General features: G+C 44.4%; 2 protein-coding genes across 2 annotated transcripts; one reads left to right on the top strand and one right to left on the bottom strand.

Moving 5' to 3' along the window:
• The first annotated feature begins 231 nt into the window (after positions 1 to 231).
• LOC132472806 (ras-related protein ORAB-1-like) lies at positions 232 to 7772 on the top strand. Its single transcript, XM_060072589.1, has 6 exons — positions 232 to 639; positions 4044 to 4116; positions 4907 to 5002; positions 5587 to 5682; positions 5983 to 6114; positions 6509 to 7772. Exons 1-6 carry the CDS (start codon positions 626 to 628, stop codon positions 6707 to 6709), a joined length of 612 nt encoding a protein of 203 aa, XP_059928572.1. The 5' UTR covers positions 232 to 625; the 3' UTR covers positions 6710 to 7772.
• cep68 (centrosomal protein 68) lies at positions 7199 to 18144 on the bottom strand. Its single transcript, XM_060072576.1, has 8 exons — positions 17952 to 18144; positions 15551 to 15942; positions 13665 to 14843; positions 13022 to 13181; positions 12330 to 12586; positions 11423 to 11545; positions 10873 to 10969; positions 7199 to 10355 (listed from the first exon to the last, which is right to left on the bottom strand). The coding sequence occupies exons 2-8, from the start codon at positions 15884 to 15886 to the stop codon at positions 10183 to 10185; spliced, it is 2325 nt and encodes a 774-aa protein (XP_059928559.1). The 5' UTR covers positions 15887 to 15942; positions 17952 to 18144; the 3' UTR covers positions 7199 to 10182.
• Between the last annotated feature and the right edge of the window lie 142 nt (positions 18145 to 18286).

The following is an 18286-nucleotide window of genomic DNA, read 5'->3' as shown; positions in this document are numbered from 1 at the left end:
TGACAGGACACACGAACACAAACGTTACTGGAATTGTTATTATTTAGGCTATGATAAGGTTTCATATTGTGTGCATGCATTTTTTTAATTCTATATTTGAATGACCACAAACAATTTATAATACAAAAAAAATGAAAAAGATGAGTGAATGAAAGCATATCGCACAAAGTGTACAATAAACACCTCTTTGCCACGTTTCACTAAATGACGTAATGCTCGAGGCTTGACTGTTGACTGTGTTGCGGCATCGTCAGTGTGGGAGCCAGTGGGAAGGGAGACGTTCTAACCGCTATACTAGCCGTTATAGCTGCTAAGCCGTAGTTATTCAGTTACCAGTGGAATAACCAATATATCTGGTACCTACGTCGTATTTCGTCCTCCTATATACTGACTTGGTTAAACTCCCGAGAAATACGACGTCCGTCTCCTTCGCTAGACGTCTAGCTATTGCTAGCTACTTCCTGGTTGGCGTCTCGGCCATTTTGGTTCCGTATTGAGATCCAAGGATTCCGAGGAAGTGCAAGCTAGCTCCCTCTCCCGTGTATACCGCAAGAAGACTACCGGAGTGTTATCCTTGTCCTGACACTTGCCAAACAGGGGGATTTTACAGAACGAAGGGTGAACCATGAATCCGGAATAGTAAGTATTCCTCAATGTGTTTAGTCTCACGTTGCCCGGGCTTGTTGTAGGTGAACCGACTAGCCTGGTTAGCAGCCAGCGTCAGCTGACGTGATCCCCCGGTCCACCTGTGTGCCTACCCCGTATCGGGTTGGAGATATTGAATGCATCGGTGGAGAGGTTTAATTCCATAGTGTCCAGTGGTGAGATTCACTCTTGTTGGAACGCTTCTCTTATATCGGCGTTCCGGTTTGAGCTCAGCCAGCTGTTTGCTCCAAGTCGGTGACTGTTTTTAGGTGCCTGTGTGTATTTTATGTTAAGACTTAATCAGATCAAGTTTCCAATACAGTGGTTGGTTATAAGGTGTTAACGATGCATTGATCGCTGTCTAGGATATTTGGTGTCTCCTATGTTTTCTACTGGTATCTGTACGACATACGTGTACCAGGGGTGTCTTTTACTTATGTATTGTCTTTAAAACAATTCTATTTTATATATACCGATCATTTGGCCCAGCTCATTTCTAAATAATCTTGTAAATACTAAACGAACGTTGATTTACTAATCAAAACAATTATCTGTCATTAAGAAATGGTCTTGATGTATGGTCGCGGGTCATTCACTTGCATTTATTTAACCCACATTTCGTGATTAACGATTCACACGGAAAAACGACATCGATCTGTTTACTTCCGTATGACGAGTCAATTACGCCACATTACCTGGTGTGTAAGTAAATGTGACTAAAAAGCCTATTCATTTCACCAGATGATTTGGGTGACTCGTCTCCGTCATGTGTTTGTCACATGCCATATGACAACCCCACTAATTCATCACAGCAAGTTGTGCAATTGGCTGGTACTCGTCACAGATCTTTTACACAGCTTCCAACATATTAACCTTCGTAATACAATCTTAATTGAACATTTACAGGCCTCCCCTGTCAAGTTAAATACACAATTCGATGTTATTTTCATAAAATGTTAAGATTATCAAAATGCTTTGTTTGCCTTATTGGATGAACGCCAAGACTTAATAAAGTTGGATGTGAATAGTTGTATTAAATTTAAAACTGCATCGAGAGTCTATAAACATGACTTGGCGTGACCTCTCTTAAGTATTGAGTAGCCTGCACAGGGACACCTATTGTCCACGGCCACGGTATTAATGACAAGAGCATGACTGGAATCTGACTGAAAACGAAACAGTAGAGGGCTTGGAGTGGTCTGGAAAGACCTGCAAACCCTTGGGCACATGTGACCAGCTGGCCAATATCCCGCTTTGTTTGCCCTATATGCTGGGTCTCCAAAAAAATTGGCAAGTGTTTTAGGCTTGCATTATTGGGCTGTTTCATTGATGCACCCAAAACGAGGTTGCTTGCCTTATTGAAATAGATGACATAACTCCTGGCATTAAGTCTTTTTTTGTTGTCGATATGGTGTGAAAGCTACATCTTGCCAGTCTTTAATAATAATGTCAGTGAAGGTGTATCTAGGACCCAAGAGATGTATTGTCGAGTTTTTTCCTTCCAACTAGGGCATAGGTCAAGGCCTTGTCCAGCAGGGCATATTGGAACTATGCTCTATTGCTAATTCTAAGCAACCCCTATGCGTTGTCTAAATTCATGACAGTTGATGGTTATGAGCACAGCCTATCCCCATTCAGGTCTAACTTGTGTTTCAGCCTCACACTTAGTCGATGTACCTTGTTGGTAGAAGGTATTTGTTATTTTATTCAAAATGACTCATTTGTTCAGGATTTCAAAAGATCATGAGCATTGCTGTTTTCAATGATTGGACATTAACATTAGGTCAACCTATACAGTGTCAATACGCCTATGTGTATTGTCACTGTATAGGTTGACATGCCGAATTCTAAAGTACACAATATGTTTATGAGCGGATGAAGGGAGAGTGGGGCCTCTAACACTGTCATCACATATTTTGTGATGATGGGTGTGAGTTCAAATTGCCACATCAACCTTGTATCACACTACATAGCTGCTGGTACAGTTATCAGTCAGCTACTAGCTAGAGTTGACATGCACCCACCAAGGATTATCCAGCTGGGTCTCTTTTAGGATTCTTCACATCAAAGACAAGTCACTGCAAGTGGGAATCCAACCATTGGTGAATCAATTACAGCCGGCTCTCCTATGCTAGCTTACCAACCAACCAACCGTACCCAAACCATCGGCCTGACACGGCCATACTAGGCTTTCTGTTGGAAGAGGAAGCAATGTTAGCGGCTTAGCTTGTATGGTTTAGACCCTACTTTATGCTCAGTCACATGATGGGCCCTCATTACCAAACACACTATGCTTTCTTATTAAAGAAACTGCAGAACTCTTTGAGCTTGGGATGTTTAATTTGCCGGGAAATACCCTGACATGTCAGCTACCAGATACCACACAGATGACCTGTCAGCAGTTTCACAGATGGACTATAGTACAGAACACTAAAATGACCGGGCACTTGGGAGATATGTTGAGACGATGACTCCTCGTGGTAAACACTGATAATCTGCATTTGACTCTTACTCAAATCTACATTTTGACAGTCCTTGACAATAACTATGGGGTCCTGGTTTTGAGTGATTGGGTTAATCGGTAACAGTGAATGACTTCCCCTCAACCTCTAGTTCATTTAGCAGAGGTGACTCCCACCGCGGAAGTCCTCTGCCGGCTGTAGGCCTACCACCTTGATGTATGTCCCCTATTCATACAACTGCACATTGTTGTTATGTTGCAATCTTGGTACGAACTGGTCATTTTTAATCAGTTGATTTGTCAGTTGTTTAGTTTACTTGTTACTTCTTTTACTTTTCTTCGAGAACAATACATATTCGGTTTGTCTTTCACCGCAGATATCCCAAACGATAATGCAAAACACCTATTTTAGAATGGGATAACAATTATTTGTCTTGTGAATGATGGGTATATGCTTGCCCTCGCTGCCATAGACTTCCATAGATGCTAATCAAAGGCTAGCCGTGGTCTAGACAGACATGGCTGGATTTCATTGAGGATTTCAGCAGTCAGTGGACGATCACAACAAATGTGGCCTTGTCCTTCAACACACATGAACATGCATAGCTAGCTACATCACTTGACCTGACGACATCATTATAGTCACCAAACAATGCAGCCAACAGGCACACAGGTAACAATATGTATGTGAACCTCACCTGACACAATTTCAACCAATCAGTACGAGCCATTGCCATCAGCAGTGTTTCACTAGAAACTAGATTAGAGTTTTTCATTGGTTATTATCTGAACTCTGTATAGAATAGACTACCACCTATACCCCTCATTCCATGTAGCTGTTCAAATCTGGTTTGGATCCAATGTATTGTTGCATTCCAGGAAGTCCATATACATCCTGTCTTGTGCTACTTTAACTTGCTTGTCCTTGTCTCCACAGTGACTATTTATTCAAGCTTCTGCTCATCGGTGACTCCGGGGTGGGAAAGTCTTGCCTCCTCCTGCGATTTGCGGTACGTTGTGTCTCAAAGAGACCATCGTTTTGGTGGCTCTCTCCATCCACCAGGCTTATGCTGTCTGGTGCATGTGGTGAATCAAGTATTGACTCTCGTAGATGCAGGATATTGGTGATTTGTTGGTCCGGACAAGATCTGTGTTAATGAAATCTGTGGCAGGTTTTCTTTCACTTTCTTTATACATGTGGGCAGGATTACCTCGTAGTGGTTAGGGGGACGATTGACTCTCAGTCTAAAGGTCCTGAGTTCAAATCCGAACCACCGCAGTCTTCCTGTAGCTATCCCTGAGACGCCGCCTACCTGCTCGTCAATGACCTGATTGTAAAATATTTTGTTTTGGATAAAGGGCTTAATAGAAGATGTGGATCAAGTTGTGTATAATAACGTAGTAAGGATGAATATAGTAACACTGAGGCCACGGACAGCAACATTCTTACCCTTCACAGAAGTAGGCCTATACTATTCTATTCAGCAACAGCTCACTATTATTTGAGCTCCTCATTTGAATTTCAAAATATCCCTGCCGAGTCTCATTACTATACTCGGCCTTCAGTACAACCAAATATCTGATTCCACTTAATAGGTTGGAGTTCCAACTAACTCAACTAGGCCTAGTCATCATTATCCATAACGTGCAGCAGCAGCTGCCTACGTCTAGTATTGACTGATGTTCCTGTTTTAGTGCCTTGCCCTTGCGTACAGGAAGTCAGCCTGTTAGGATGTTTGAGCAAACTAGGCTGACCCTCTTCCGCTCTCTACCTTTTCCTTTCCTTTTTTTCAAACAAAGGATGACACATACACAGAGAGTTATATCAGCACCATCGGCGTGGACTTCAAAATACGAACCATCGAGTTGGACGGGAAGACTATCAAGCTCCAGATTGTGAGTACCAGGCCCTGGGACCGGACTCTCCCTGTTCTCTGACCCTGTACCAGGTCCTCCTGTCTCTGCCGGCGCTTATCTGGATGTCTTTAGGAATTGGGTCAAAGTCATTTTCTGAAGTGGAATGCACTGCAATAATAATGTATGTTTGATTTATTTTGTAGCTATCTGGTTAGACCCGGTTAGTCTCCAGCGGCATCAGGCACTGGCGATGGATTCTGTTGTGTTGTTGAATGAAGAAGTAGCCTTTGGTTACTTTTACTTTAACCAAAATAAACCTACACTAACTTACTCCTTTTTTCACATTATGTGTGGCTAAAAGTGCCAGCTATGCAGTCATTACACAAACTTAACTTTGTCGTATGCTGTTGGAGGGTGTTGTATTGTATTTGTGAATTTTCCCCATTACTGAGCCCCGTCTCAAGAGGATTTTGTGTCCATCCTGATAGACAATAAGGTAATCGGCATACGTTGCAAATGGTGTCAGCCACCCAATACAAAGTGTGTTTGTTGCTGTTCATGAAAGCAGGGTGGTGGTGGTGGTTTGACCCAGCAAATCTCTCTGTGTGTCTCCATCTCTCTAGTGGGACACGGCAGGCCAGGAGAGGTTCAGGACCATCACGTCCAGTTATTACAGAGGGGCCCACGGTATCATAGTAGTGTACGACGTCACAGACCAGGTCAGTCTCACACTTTTTATTCAGCTTTCAACCCAATTGATGCATGGATTGAATAATTGATAATTGGACAGACAATAATGTAATATTATGTTATTATTATGACATTCACTCCATGTCTCTTTGAATAACAGCCACTGCTTTACAACTCAATATTAGTACGATGCAAATATACCATACCCAGTAGTAGTCAATTAGCAGATGTGTTTTTCTGCAGGGCGTCCTGTGTTGTTACTAAGGCTGTGCTCCTGCATGACTGTGTCTGACTGAGACTGGTGCCTGCGCTGCCTTGTTCCCCCTCAGGAGTCCTTCAACAATGTCAAACAGTGGCTGCAGGAAATCGACCGCTACGCCAGTGAAAACGTCAACAAGCTCCTCGTGGGAAACAAGTGTGACCTGACGACGAAGAAGGTGGTGGATTACACAACGGCCAAGGTGAGCCCGAGAGAGAGGCGTTTAGGGATATGAATAAAATATCCCCTTGAGCTTATCATTTTGTTTGGATGACACTGTGCCTGCTGTTGTCCTAACTTTAAAGTGTCATGATTCATTCCTACTGCTTGACAAGTCTCCACTCATTGTTGTCATCAGTGTAATATGTATATTCACAAAATTCAATCTTTTGTGGCTCAGACCTCTTCTGGTCACTCATATAGACATGTCTTTATTTTGGGCAGCTTTATGAAAAATCCTAACCATTGCGCCCCGTCCTCTACTCCTCCTCTATTCCTGTCTGTGTTTCTCTCTCTGTTACCCGTCTTTCTGTGTCTCTCTGTCCGTTTCTTTCTGTCCCTTCTAAATGTCTCTCTGTGTCCGTCTCTCTCTCCAGGAGTTTGCAGACTCGCTGGGCATCCCCTTCCTGGAGACCAGTGCTAAGAACGCCACCAACGTGGAGCAGGCCTTCATGACCATGGCCGCCGAGATCAAGAAGAGGATGGGTCCCGGGGCGGCGGCGGGCGGCGGGGACAAGCCCAGCGTCCAGCTCACCCCCGGGACCAGCGTCAAGCCCTCGTCAGGGGGCTGCTGCTGAGAACCGGCCCTCCACTCCCTCCCCTCCCCGGTTCCCTATACTCACCGTACCCATACGGCCACCCCTCCACTCCCAACCTGGCGCTTTCTCCTCCCCACCCCTAGACACCCTACCAAGATGGCTCATCCCTGCACCTCCCCAACATGGCCGCCACCCTCCTCCTTTCCTAAACACCCTACCATTGGCCGCCCCCTGCTCCTTCCCAACATGGCCACCATCCCTCCTTGAAACATCCACTGTGTCCACCTAAAAAAGCCAACTACCAAGAAGGAGAGAGATTATGTTTCTGGATCCCGTGTTAAGTATCCGATCGTGTAAGAGATAAATATGGAAGTTGGCTTTATTTGTACTGTACATAACGTAGCCACACTATCAAAATAAATAACACCACTTCATGTTGTATTGGAAAAAAAAAATTAGACAAAATAATCGACCAGACAATTAATTTACCCCCCCCCCCCCCCCCCCCCATCACTTTTCGCTTCCATCCTATTCCCACAAGATCTCTCCCAACCCATAGGCCTCGCTGAGACAATAGACGTTGTTTGGAGTCCTGGTTAAACAGCCCTTTGTTGAAGGTTTATGAGAACAGTGTGTGCGTGTTGAGTTGTGTGTGTGTGTGCGTGCGTGTGTGTGTGGATGTGTCTTTCACTGCATTCCTTAAGTGGGGTTGGTATTCAACTTGCTATGTGTTCTGTTTGTATGCGTTTAGTTTCTTGAATCAAATGTTTTTTTTAAATGCTGTTTGTTTTCAGCATGGGTTTTCTCCCCCTCCCTGTTTTTAGTTTTTGTTTTCTGTTTTGTTTCTATGCCAACTTCTGCACAACAGTGTGTCACTGTCCCAACATTTAGTCTCGTGCAAAAATATATATACACGTGTATGTATGTATATATGTGTAAAATCCAATCTGCCACTTCTGTCGTTGTCAATCCCTCATCTGGGTATAGCATTGACTTCTCGGTCTGGATTGGTTTTGTGGCTGAAGACTCATATTGTCAGTTTGTTGCTCGACATGTAACACTGAAAAAAATAAATACTACATCAAGACTGTATGAACCGGAACAGGATCTGCGTGCAGTTCTTAAATGCTGAAGATAAAAAAAAAAGTTTGTTTTGAATTGTTTATTCTATTCATATGGTAAATCCTATGTGTCGGTAACTTGGAATCATGGCTATTCACTGGCCACGAACTGTTTAATCTGCAGAAATGCAACTATATATAAAATAAAATACACTATGTTCTCTTGTTTATATAATAAAGGCAACTGAATCCAGTTTCAGAAGGAACTATCTGGGATCATTGTTTCAGCATGTTCTGCCATACGATCTGTGCTCACAATAAGTTTGGTCTGCCGGTCGCACACACCGATATTCTGCAGGAACCGGTCAAAATAACCTCCTTTAGTTTGTGTTCAAAAACCCATGGTTTAGTTTGGCTGAATTTTGAGTGGGAGTCTAAAGCAGATATATTCGGCCTGTTTTCCACTGGATACGACTTAAAATGGACAGGAAATCCTTGGAATCAGTTTTGTTCCCTATGAGTCAGCACTTATCAAGTGGTTTGACTCACAAGGATATTGGTTCAACATGCTTACACATGAAGGATGACAAGTGGTGGTGTAAGATAGCGGTTATTGCCATGTAACCAGGCTTTTTAACTGATCTCTGGGGTATTTTTTAGCACTGAAAGGCATACTTCAAAAAACCAAAGTAATCCGTTTGATTAAAATGGAAAGAAAACATTATTTACGGAAATGCAAGTGTTTGTCAATTAATTGAATGTAAGACACACAAAAAATATCAAAGGACAATCAAAAAAGGACCAAACTATTGTTACAAAACTTTATTTTGTGTAAGCTTGTGCTATGTTCTGTTACAACAAATTGAGGAAAATACAAAATTATCAAAGCTACTTTAGCTAACATTTTAAAACGTTTTTAAAGCACTTTTCATATTTGAAACTACAGCTGCATTTGGATAATACAAAGTTAAAAAGGAGGTTTGTAAAAATGTGCTTTGAGGCCTGTTATTTTCCAACACCCTCCCTTCATCATTCAAGGTCAATACTGTTAGGGCCTTATCTGTAAAAATTGTTATTTTAAACCAGTTTTTAATGAGTAGTAATCAACATTTTGGAATCAACAATGGAGCGTAGCTGCATTACATATCTAGTTTTCTAGGATAAAATAACTTCCACTGTATAATTAAAGACCAAATAATCTGTAATGCATTGGTTCTGATTGGCAGATGAGTATGGGCCAATTCGTTTAGCTTTTCTCCCTCTGATCTTTGGTGCCAGTGTTTGGTTGCTGTTTAACAGAACACAGCCTTATTGTGATTGCCGTACATTACCGATTCACGATACAGGTCTGTCTTTACAGTTCTGGAAACAGTGATTCTCCCTCAACGACAAACATTTATTGTGATTGGCAACACAATCCATCCCACCGTTTTTTAACATGGGAGGTTTGACTAGTAATTACTGAAGGATTTTATGAAAATAGTGCTTTTCAAACCAGTGGCCATCTAAAGCACTGTACAATTATTGTCTCTCAATCACCCATTCATACACACATCATTACACCGACAAAGCGAAAGCCATGTTGTAAGGGTTAGGTTTCTTGGTCAGGGACAACTCGCGCTCAGCTAGGAGGAACAAGGGTTCGACCCAGCTACCTTCCGGTTGCTAGACAACCATTTCTACTTCATGAGGCACTGAAGACATAACCCTTCAAGAGGCTTATAGAGTAGTCAAGTGGTTATTCTTTCATCACAGTAACTGACACAATGGTGAACTGCAACACCCGAGGATTGATCCTGCAAAAATATTCGAGCTGCTCTAAGGAAATACACCCTCTTGAGTCTCTAGAGAACAAAATGTAAAACCGTTCGATGTTATTTATTTGTTGTTTTGAAAATGTGTAGTTAGAGGTAAACTGGTAAGAAAATATTTTATATTTGAGAGAAAAGGTTCATAAAGTTGATAAGTCATGTGCTGTGGTGATGTATGACGGAGATAATGCAAATTACTTTTACCTTTTGGGATGGTAAAGGTTAAAAGTATGCTTAGGTAAAGAGCACTGATGAAGATTCAAAAAGTAAATCGTCACACCCTCATAATGGTGTGGGAATCTAAAAAATATTCCCACAGACAAGCCAGATACTTAATATTCATCAAACAGTTCAGAAACCTAAATAATGTAACAGTCTACCTTTGGTGGTTGGGCTGTAAGGCCAGGAGCTCATAAAAGATGTAAAATAAATTCCCTTCGTTAAATGTAAATTAAATAAATCAATAAATAAACTTTACAAATCTTATGAGTTAACCGTTTGCATACTGGACGAATAAAAAAAAGAAGATGACAAAACTAACATAGAGGATCCTCTGGTCATAAGTCTGTCTACTGGTCTGTCTGTCTTTCTGTCCACTGGTCTGTCTGTTTGGCTGGCTACTTGTCTATCTGTCTGTCTTCTACTGGTCTGTCTGTCTGTCTGCTGCTCTGCCTATTGATTTGTCTGCTGGTTGGTCTGCCTGCCCCTGGGCCAGGCGGTCCATGGCCGACAGGACGGCAGAGAAGAGGTTCTCTGTATTGCTCTCCAGCGCCTTGGTCTGCCTCTCGATCATAACCAGAGTGTCCCTCAGAACTAGAGAGAGAGAGAGAGAGAGAGAGAGAGAGAGAGAGAGAGAGAGAGAGAGAGAGAGAGAGAGAGAGAGAGAGAGAGAGAGAGAGAGAGAGAGAGAGAGAGAGAGAGAGAGACAGGCAGAGGAAGGGAGACAGGGAGAGGGAGAGTGGGAGAGTAAGAGACAGACAAAGGCACATTCCATTTTAAGCATTATACGATTCATGTTTCTAATGCATCTGCAGAACACATCAATTCTCTCCCCTCTTCCATTAATGCGATTAGCTATGCAAGTCTGGCTGCATTGTGCCAACACAGTTCCAAGTTTCCTATTTCCTCCGGGCTGTGGTAGGGTTACACCGACCAAAACACACACACGCACATACACATATACACACACACACTTACATACACAACACACACACACACACACACACACACACACACACACACACACACACACACACACACACACACACACACACACACACACACACACACACACCAAACACAACCACGCGCAGATGCACACACCACGGACCTGGGGAGGTGCTGTTGAGGCAGCTGAGGAGCAGCTCTCCCGTGTGCAGGACAGAGGAGGCGAGGGGTTGATGGGAGGTCACCTCCTTCTGGAAGCTCTGGGCGGTGAGAGAACAGGGTCAGTATGGGCAGGACGGAGGACATAGGAAGGTGCAATGCTGAGTGAAGGGGTCACGGCAGAGAGTGGAACCACGGTTGAACTTATCGGTCCAGTGGCTGGACCCATGTCATGTAGTACCGCGGTGATCAACCAATTCAAATTGGTTGATCACTTTCCTTTTTGTGAGTGTGTGCAAGTGACTGTGAGATCTGTTGTCCCACAGATGACCCACACAGGGACCGGAAACTGGTTACCCCTAGGCTGCTCTACATTTGGCTTTAATATAACAACAGAGCTTTTTTTAAGTCTTTTAAATTGTGGTACTAGATTTCACCTGGTACTGGGATCACCTGGTTCTGGAAGTCACCTGGTAGTGTACCTCACCTGGAACCAGGACGGCTTGTTACTGGACGTCACCATGTAACAGACCTTCCCTGGTACTCTGTCTCACCTGGTACTGGGCGAACGACGACTTGACACTCTCTAGGTCGGCGGTGGGCGGGGCCAGCACCTCCAACTTGTGGGCCACCGTGTACAGCCAGCCAATCAGCTGCTCCAGGTTGGAACAGAACACCTGAGTTGGGCGGAAAAAATGGGTCACATGACGCTAGCACAAGGGTAAGGGGTTCGATTCCCATTGGGGATCGCCCCATGCTAAGGTATGGTATAAGCAGTCATTTTAGCAGATGCTTTCTCCAAAGTGATTCACAGTCCATTAAGATACAGTATATGCCACCAGGGTTTAGGCATCATGTTTAAGGATGCAGACACAGGGAATTGAACGTACTGCAAGACGCTTGCTGAATAAATTAACGGAATATAATAATTTTTAAGTACGTTTTTTTATCATTGTTTTTTGTGGTTGTGCAAAGTAACATACACGTGTATGTTACAAAGTAACATACACTCTCACATACCAAAATACTTCCTAAATTCCATATACCTATATGTATTTTAGTATACACGTGAACCTCCTAAAATGGCACAAATGGATTGGTTTGCTATCTCGGGATATTGGGCAATATCCCGAGATTGAGATCTGGGATATTGTTTTCATCGCGTCACGCTAATAAGAACAAATAAACCGCTAATAGTATCAAATAAATCCCGGCAAAAAGTGTTATCTTGTTAATTTTTCACGTGTAGTATATACTAAAACAATTATTCACCTCAGCAGTGAATAATTGTTAAATATCCTATCCCAGATTGGATATCATTAAACCTGAAAGTGACCCTGACCTGGCAAACCTTTTTGATTCCAAACCAATAGATCTCTCAGTGGATCCTAGCCCTCTATGTAAAGTGTCTAAGGTCATACGTCGTCCATAACCCACTGGACGTCTAAGTCCTGCCGCTACCTGGATGTGCTGCATGAGGGAGGGGGAGCCTCCCTCCTCCTCCTCCTCCTCCTCCTCGGCCCCGGGGCCCCCACTGCGGAGGGCGTGGAGGCAGACCCCGCTCAGCTGCTCCACCAGGGCCTCCACGTCCCTGAGGGCCGCCTGGCTCACCGCTCCGACGGCGGGCCCCTCCATCTGCCCGTCCCCCCCACCACCAGCGCCGGTGACGTCACCCCCGCCTCGCGTCCCTTCAGAGCGGACATGCCCGCGGCGCGCCGCTAAGCAGCCACAACAAACAAACAGACAACAAATTCAAAATGGTTCCCAGTGAAGCCCGAAGCACACAGTACTCATTTAGCTTCATTATTGTAACGCAACCCCAAATAAGAACCAGAATCAAATTGTGTTGACCAAGCGCACAGAGGGCGAATGTAGAGGCAGCTGTATTTTTTCCGAGTCCATCTTCGAGTCCAAAAACGATATTTCCTGCCTGTACCGACACCGGACGTGTACTTTGGAGATTATTTGGGAATGAGATTTTATCTTTTGTAGTTTTACCAGAATGTCTGAATTATGAATACTAAATAGCTGAGGTTTTCCTTGTCAGTATAAATAATAACACTAGTATTTACTCTTCTTCTCTTGATTCCTGCCACTGAACACACACCGCACTCAAGACACATAGACAACTCCCACCCCCCTCTCAAATGTACCTTGAGCCACCTTCTCCACCTCCTCCTGGTCCCCCTCCTTCGCCTGGGGTATCTGGGGCCTTCTGAGGGGCCGTGGGCAAGGGGGGTCCTCCGACTCCAGATTGTCCCAGCTGCCTGTGAGCGTGAGGGGCTGACAGAGCGTGGCAGTCACCTCCCTGACCTGGAAGTGGAACAGAGGAGACACATGCACCATGGAGACATTCAATCATATATTTTCGTGTGCTATTTGGGGATTTATGGACAGAGCGAAGATAGATAGACAGAAAGGTCGATTGAAGAATTGAACCTGGCTCTCTACAAGGTACAAACGTTTGCCTACAATATTAGTCACTAGCTATTGTGCCAACCCAACATTCAGGACTGTTGAGGAAAAAAAAAAAAAACATACAATCCCATCCATTGTATCTAGTACAGCCACAAACAATGAAACTAAGATGCAAGATAGCGGCCCATGAAACACACATTGTACGAGGAAATCCTGACCTTCTCTCTGAGGATCAGTAAGTGACATTACATGTAGAGCAGTAAATGAAAGTAACAACAAGCATACAAGGCCCAAGTACCTCCGGGCCTAATAAGTTATTGATGCTGTGCATATACATAGATAACGTAGCATTAGGTTACTCCCTTATCTCCCCCTGACCTTGTTGGCGAGCGATTGCAGCTCCTCCAGCTGGTCTGGAAGAGGCCTGAACTCCTCGTCCCAATCCCCAGCCGAGGTGCACCGTGGTCGGGGAAACAGTAGGCTGGTGGAACGCACGCACCGAATGGATGACGAGGAAAAGGAGTGGCTGAAGAGAGGGGCATTCGTTGGTCTCTGGTGGTGCAGACCGCCTGCCCTGCAAGGGCTGGGCCTGGCTCCTCCAGCTGGGTCCTGGCTAGAGTCCAGACTCTCAAGGGACAAACCGACGGGATCCGTGTGGGAAGGAAGGGAGCTAGCTAGAGGCAGGCTGTCCAGCCTCGGCAAGCCCTGGAGCTCAGAAGACATTTGGCCTCCGTTCCGGCCCCAGACCTGCTTGGACTTCCCCGTACCGCTTGAGCAAAAGTCCAAACCCGACAGGCTGTTGGAGCTGCAGAATCCGTCCAGCCCGATCCCAGAGTCCTGGAGAGTTTGGTCGCCCGTTCGGAGAAGGGAGCCCCCCTGTTTCCGAAGGTCTTTCCTATCGCCGGTCCCCTCCCCCGGCCGCAGAGGGTAGGTGTAGTCCAGCAGGGCCTGGTATTCCCTGTTTGCGTCCCAGCTCGGGGATTCCCTGTCTGGGGACGGGGGTAGGGACCGGGGTATGGCGCAGGCCCAGTAGTTGGCCTGATGCGGGGACATGTTGTCGAGGTTTGGGGGTGTGTGTCTCTGTAGGTAACCCAGGGAGGAACTCTTGGTCAGGTTCGTCTCTGCTCCTCCATCCCCTCCTCTCGCCCCTGCTGGGCTCCTTCTACCCGGCCTGCTGTCAGACCACAGGGGCCTGGAAAGACACGGATGAGGACAGAAGTCCGGAGGCAGCCGAGTGGAGGACAGTCGAGGGCTGGAAGGAGACTTTGGGGAGTGGACCTCCAGGGACGGGCTGGAGAGGCTGCTACGATCAGATCCTTCGTCCAGAAACGTTGAAGCAAAGGCTGACTCGTGGAGGGATGGTCCAGCCCTGAGGTCGGAGACGCCCAGAGGGGAGGTGAGGTCTTCTCTCGAGGCTGAGCCAGCCGAGGAGGTATGTCCAGTATGTTGTAGGTTGAGGCCAGTGGAGGGCACCGTGTGTCTTGGACTCGAATACCGTCTCGTGATGTCAATCTCTGCATGCTGGTGAGAGGCTGACGGCCTAGTACCTGCCCAATCCTAAAGCAAAAAGGGGAAGGACTTGTGACTGAAGTCCACAGTCAGCAGATGATATCTTGTGCAAGAAATGTTGCATTTCGTAAAAAATTTCTGTGTAAGATTATGCAGTGTTGTGGTTCAACGGTTTACAAGGTGAGACACAAAGATTAAATCATGATTCACTTTCAAATGTAGCATTCCTGAATAGATTGACCCTTTGGACAAATCGTTGTAATTTATAGAGATCCTTTGAGGTGACTTTTACCGTCACATAGAATGGTCCTTTTGGTAACGATTCAACACAGCTTCAATTTGCGGTTATGGTTATCATCTCAATAATTTCCTCCAGTCGTTTGAAAATTAATAATAAACAAACAATATACTTTCGATCGATTGAATCACATCGGATTGAATCAAACTATGATGCAGTTAGACACCTTGATGATGCAGTGAATACAATCCAATCAAAGAGAGGGAAACTAAACAATAAAACTATCAAGCACAATGCCAATCACACACCAACAATGTATAACTATTATATATTAATGCTAAATCCTCTTTTTGATTCCCTTGGCCACTCTGTACTCGGCCCACTTAGTTTATTCCTCAGTAGTCCAATTTGAATTGTATGCTTTGATTTTCATTATTCTCGCTTGTAAGTCGTTTTGGATAAAGGTTTCATAGATCTGAAGTTAAACCATATAGCTAGCTCCATCCTTCCCCCTCACCTCCTCACGTTGGCTCGTCTGAACGTTGGTCTTCTTCAGGATGGACGCCTGTGGTTCTGCCGGGAACAGGGGTCTCCTCGCGACATACCGCCTGTCACTCAAATACGTGGAGGTAGGCGCCATGGTTACGCTTTTATACCTCCGGAAACCTCCCTGTTCCTTCTCTTCGTCCTTAACTCCGGGGGATGTGAAGGCACTTCCCAACTCCCGGTTCAGGGTCGGTCTGGGGACGACAGACTCCAGGAATGGCCGTCGGTTCCAGTCCCTGCTGCACCCAGGGGTGTCCATCGAAGAGGGGGATTCTGGTAGACAGGTCCTCCTGTCAGCTCGCAACATGCCACGTAGTGCTAGGGAAGGCACGGTGATGCCTCGGGATGCCACCACCAGCACAACTGAGACAGATAATAAGGGTGTGATGATCAGTTGTAATTCCATCGACATGTCCTATGTGTATTGTCTAAAGAAACCATTCAAAAGGAAGTGAACACCGATGATGCGGTTCTGAAAGCGTTGGATGTTGGATACAGTGCACCTCAGTGTGGGAGTATGATCTGCTTGGGAACGGTCTCAATAATAACACCCACCTTGTTCAGACCTGTCTTCCCCTCGCTTCAACGAGCAGAGATACACTCATGGGGGCAGAGTGTGTTTCAGAGGCAGCCATTGCTGTCTACAGGGTCATCTATAGTTGGACACGACCTGGCTGGCTATTTATATTATTGTCACATGAGTAAATTATGAGTGGAGACTGGGTGAGTACGAACAGGTCCTGCCGAGAGAATCCTTCCATTTAGTCATTGAGGTTTAATCTATTTTGCAAATAGATGCCTATATTTATCTCTTTAATTACCAAATCATCTTAAAGAGAAAATTATTGTACCCCATAATACAGAAAATCTGCACAAACCCTTTCATAATTATAAGAACATAAGATTGAGGCCTATTTGACACTATTTAAATCGATATATCAACAACACAGCTGAAACTATATTACTGTAAAATTGTAAGCTTGCAACATGTTTTGTAGTTGCTATATATTATCAAGCTTATCAAATGATTGCTTTGACATCATCTAACCCTCATCACCACAGTCCCCATGAGTGTCTGGTTCCCATGGCAACCAACCAGAGTTGCTCCCTTCCTGATCAGGCCGTCAGTGAACACAAGGCACACTAGACCCCCCACACACACAAACACACACACACACACAAATCAGAAAACACTGTCAGAAACACACACACACACACACACACACACACACACACACACACACACACACACACACACACACACACACACACACACACACACACACACACACACACACACACACTGTCATCAAACACATTTACTGGCATATAATTTGTATTTTTTATGTGATTCTATACTTGAGGAGCTCATTTAGTATTTTTAAATGGATTATGCAGCTTCTCCTTCACATATATTCAGCCAGTCACATGACATCTGAAGAACTGGCTCAAGAGAGCATGTGTTTATGTCAGAGAGACAGTTGATAACAACCATGTTTCTTCTATGTATTGAAAACAAGGGCTATTCGTTTTCACATATAGGCCTACTTTTTTGCCAAAATAATATTTTGGCAAAAAGTTTTATTTTAGAATATGACCGTTGTTCTTGTAATTATTACACAGGGCCATTTCAACCTAGTTATCACAGTCTGACGTACATACAACAAGTTTAGGTAATTGCATATGAATTACCACAAGGAATGTCACACATGGCATGGCAACCATGGCAACAGCAAGCAGTCACCCCAAACAAAAGTGACCTCTAGGAACTGTGCTGTCCTGTTCCTCACACTACCCTCTACGCATGCGCTGTCTGTGTTCTCTGGAGATAATTTGCGTTTCATCTCTCTGATGAGTGTACAACTATAACCTCGCTCGTTCTGTATTTTAGGGAAGTTCTGTGTTTTAGGGAAGATCTGTTGAGTTATTAGCGAATGGATAGAAGACAGATTTGGATCAACAAGTGTCAGTGGAAAAAAACACCGCATGATGTTTGAGTAAACAATATCAAGTAAAAATACACAAAACGGAGTATGTATCAAAAACGGACGTTACAATTATTTCTAGCTCTACGACAGTATACATGTATTATTAATGACGGCTGGCCGGATATAAGTGCGGTCCGCCCCCTGGATACGTGCATGATTTTTCATCGCAGATGTGTGGGAACGGTAGGGCATTGTATGAACAGAACAATTCACTACAGTAATCAAAAGAACATACATTCAAAACGTCACCTTATTATTCTCTTATTTAACGCCAGAATGCAGATTGCCATCAGCACTATTCCAGCTAGGTTGAGCAAAGCCACGGCCCGTTAGACCAGCCCAAACAATAGAATAGTGGCTCGTTTTATAAATGCAAAAACTCACCCCATTTAGTTAAACGATGAAACGCCGATTCAGTTCATAGTTACTTCCATGGTTCATAAGCTAAATGTAGCCGTGTAATGTAGCCGCGGCTGTGCCTTCTTACCACGGAGCAAAAATTATCACTGTAGAAAAAGCTTTCACTAACAGTAGCAGGAAATGGCGAGATACACCGCCCTGTGGACATGAAAGGTATCGCATGCACAGTGTTGGGCAGTGCTTTCACTTTTTAAGACAAATATTTGTCAACCTCAAAAGTCATATGAAGTGTGACAATAATAATCATTCACCATGTTTCAGAATCACTTTTTGCATACTTAAACTTAAATATGGATTTC

This window comes from Gadus macrocephalus, chromosome 15 (assembly GCF_031168955.1).
Source record: "Gadus macrocephalus chromosome 15, ASM3116895v1".
Lineage (NCBI taxonomy): Eukaryota > Metazoa > Chordata > Actinopteri > Gadiformes > Gadidae > Gadus > Gadus macrocephalus.
Note: the sequence above shows the minus strand (reverse complement) of the source record. Positions and strands in the feature narration are given on the sequence as shown.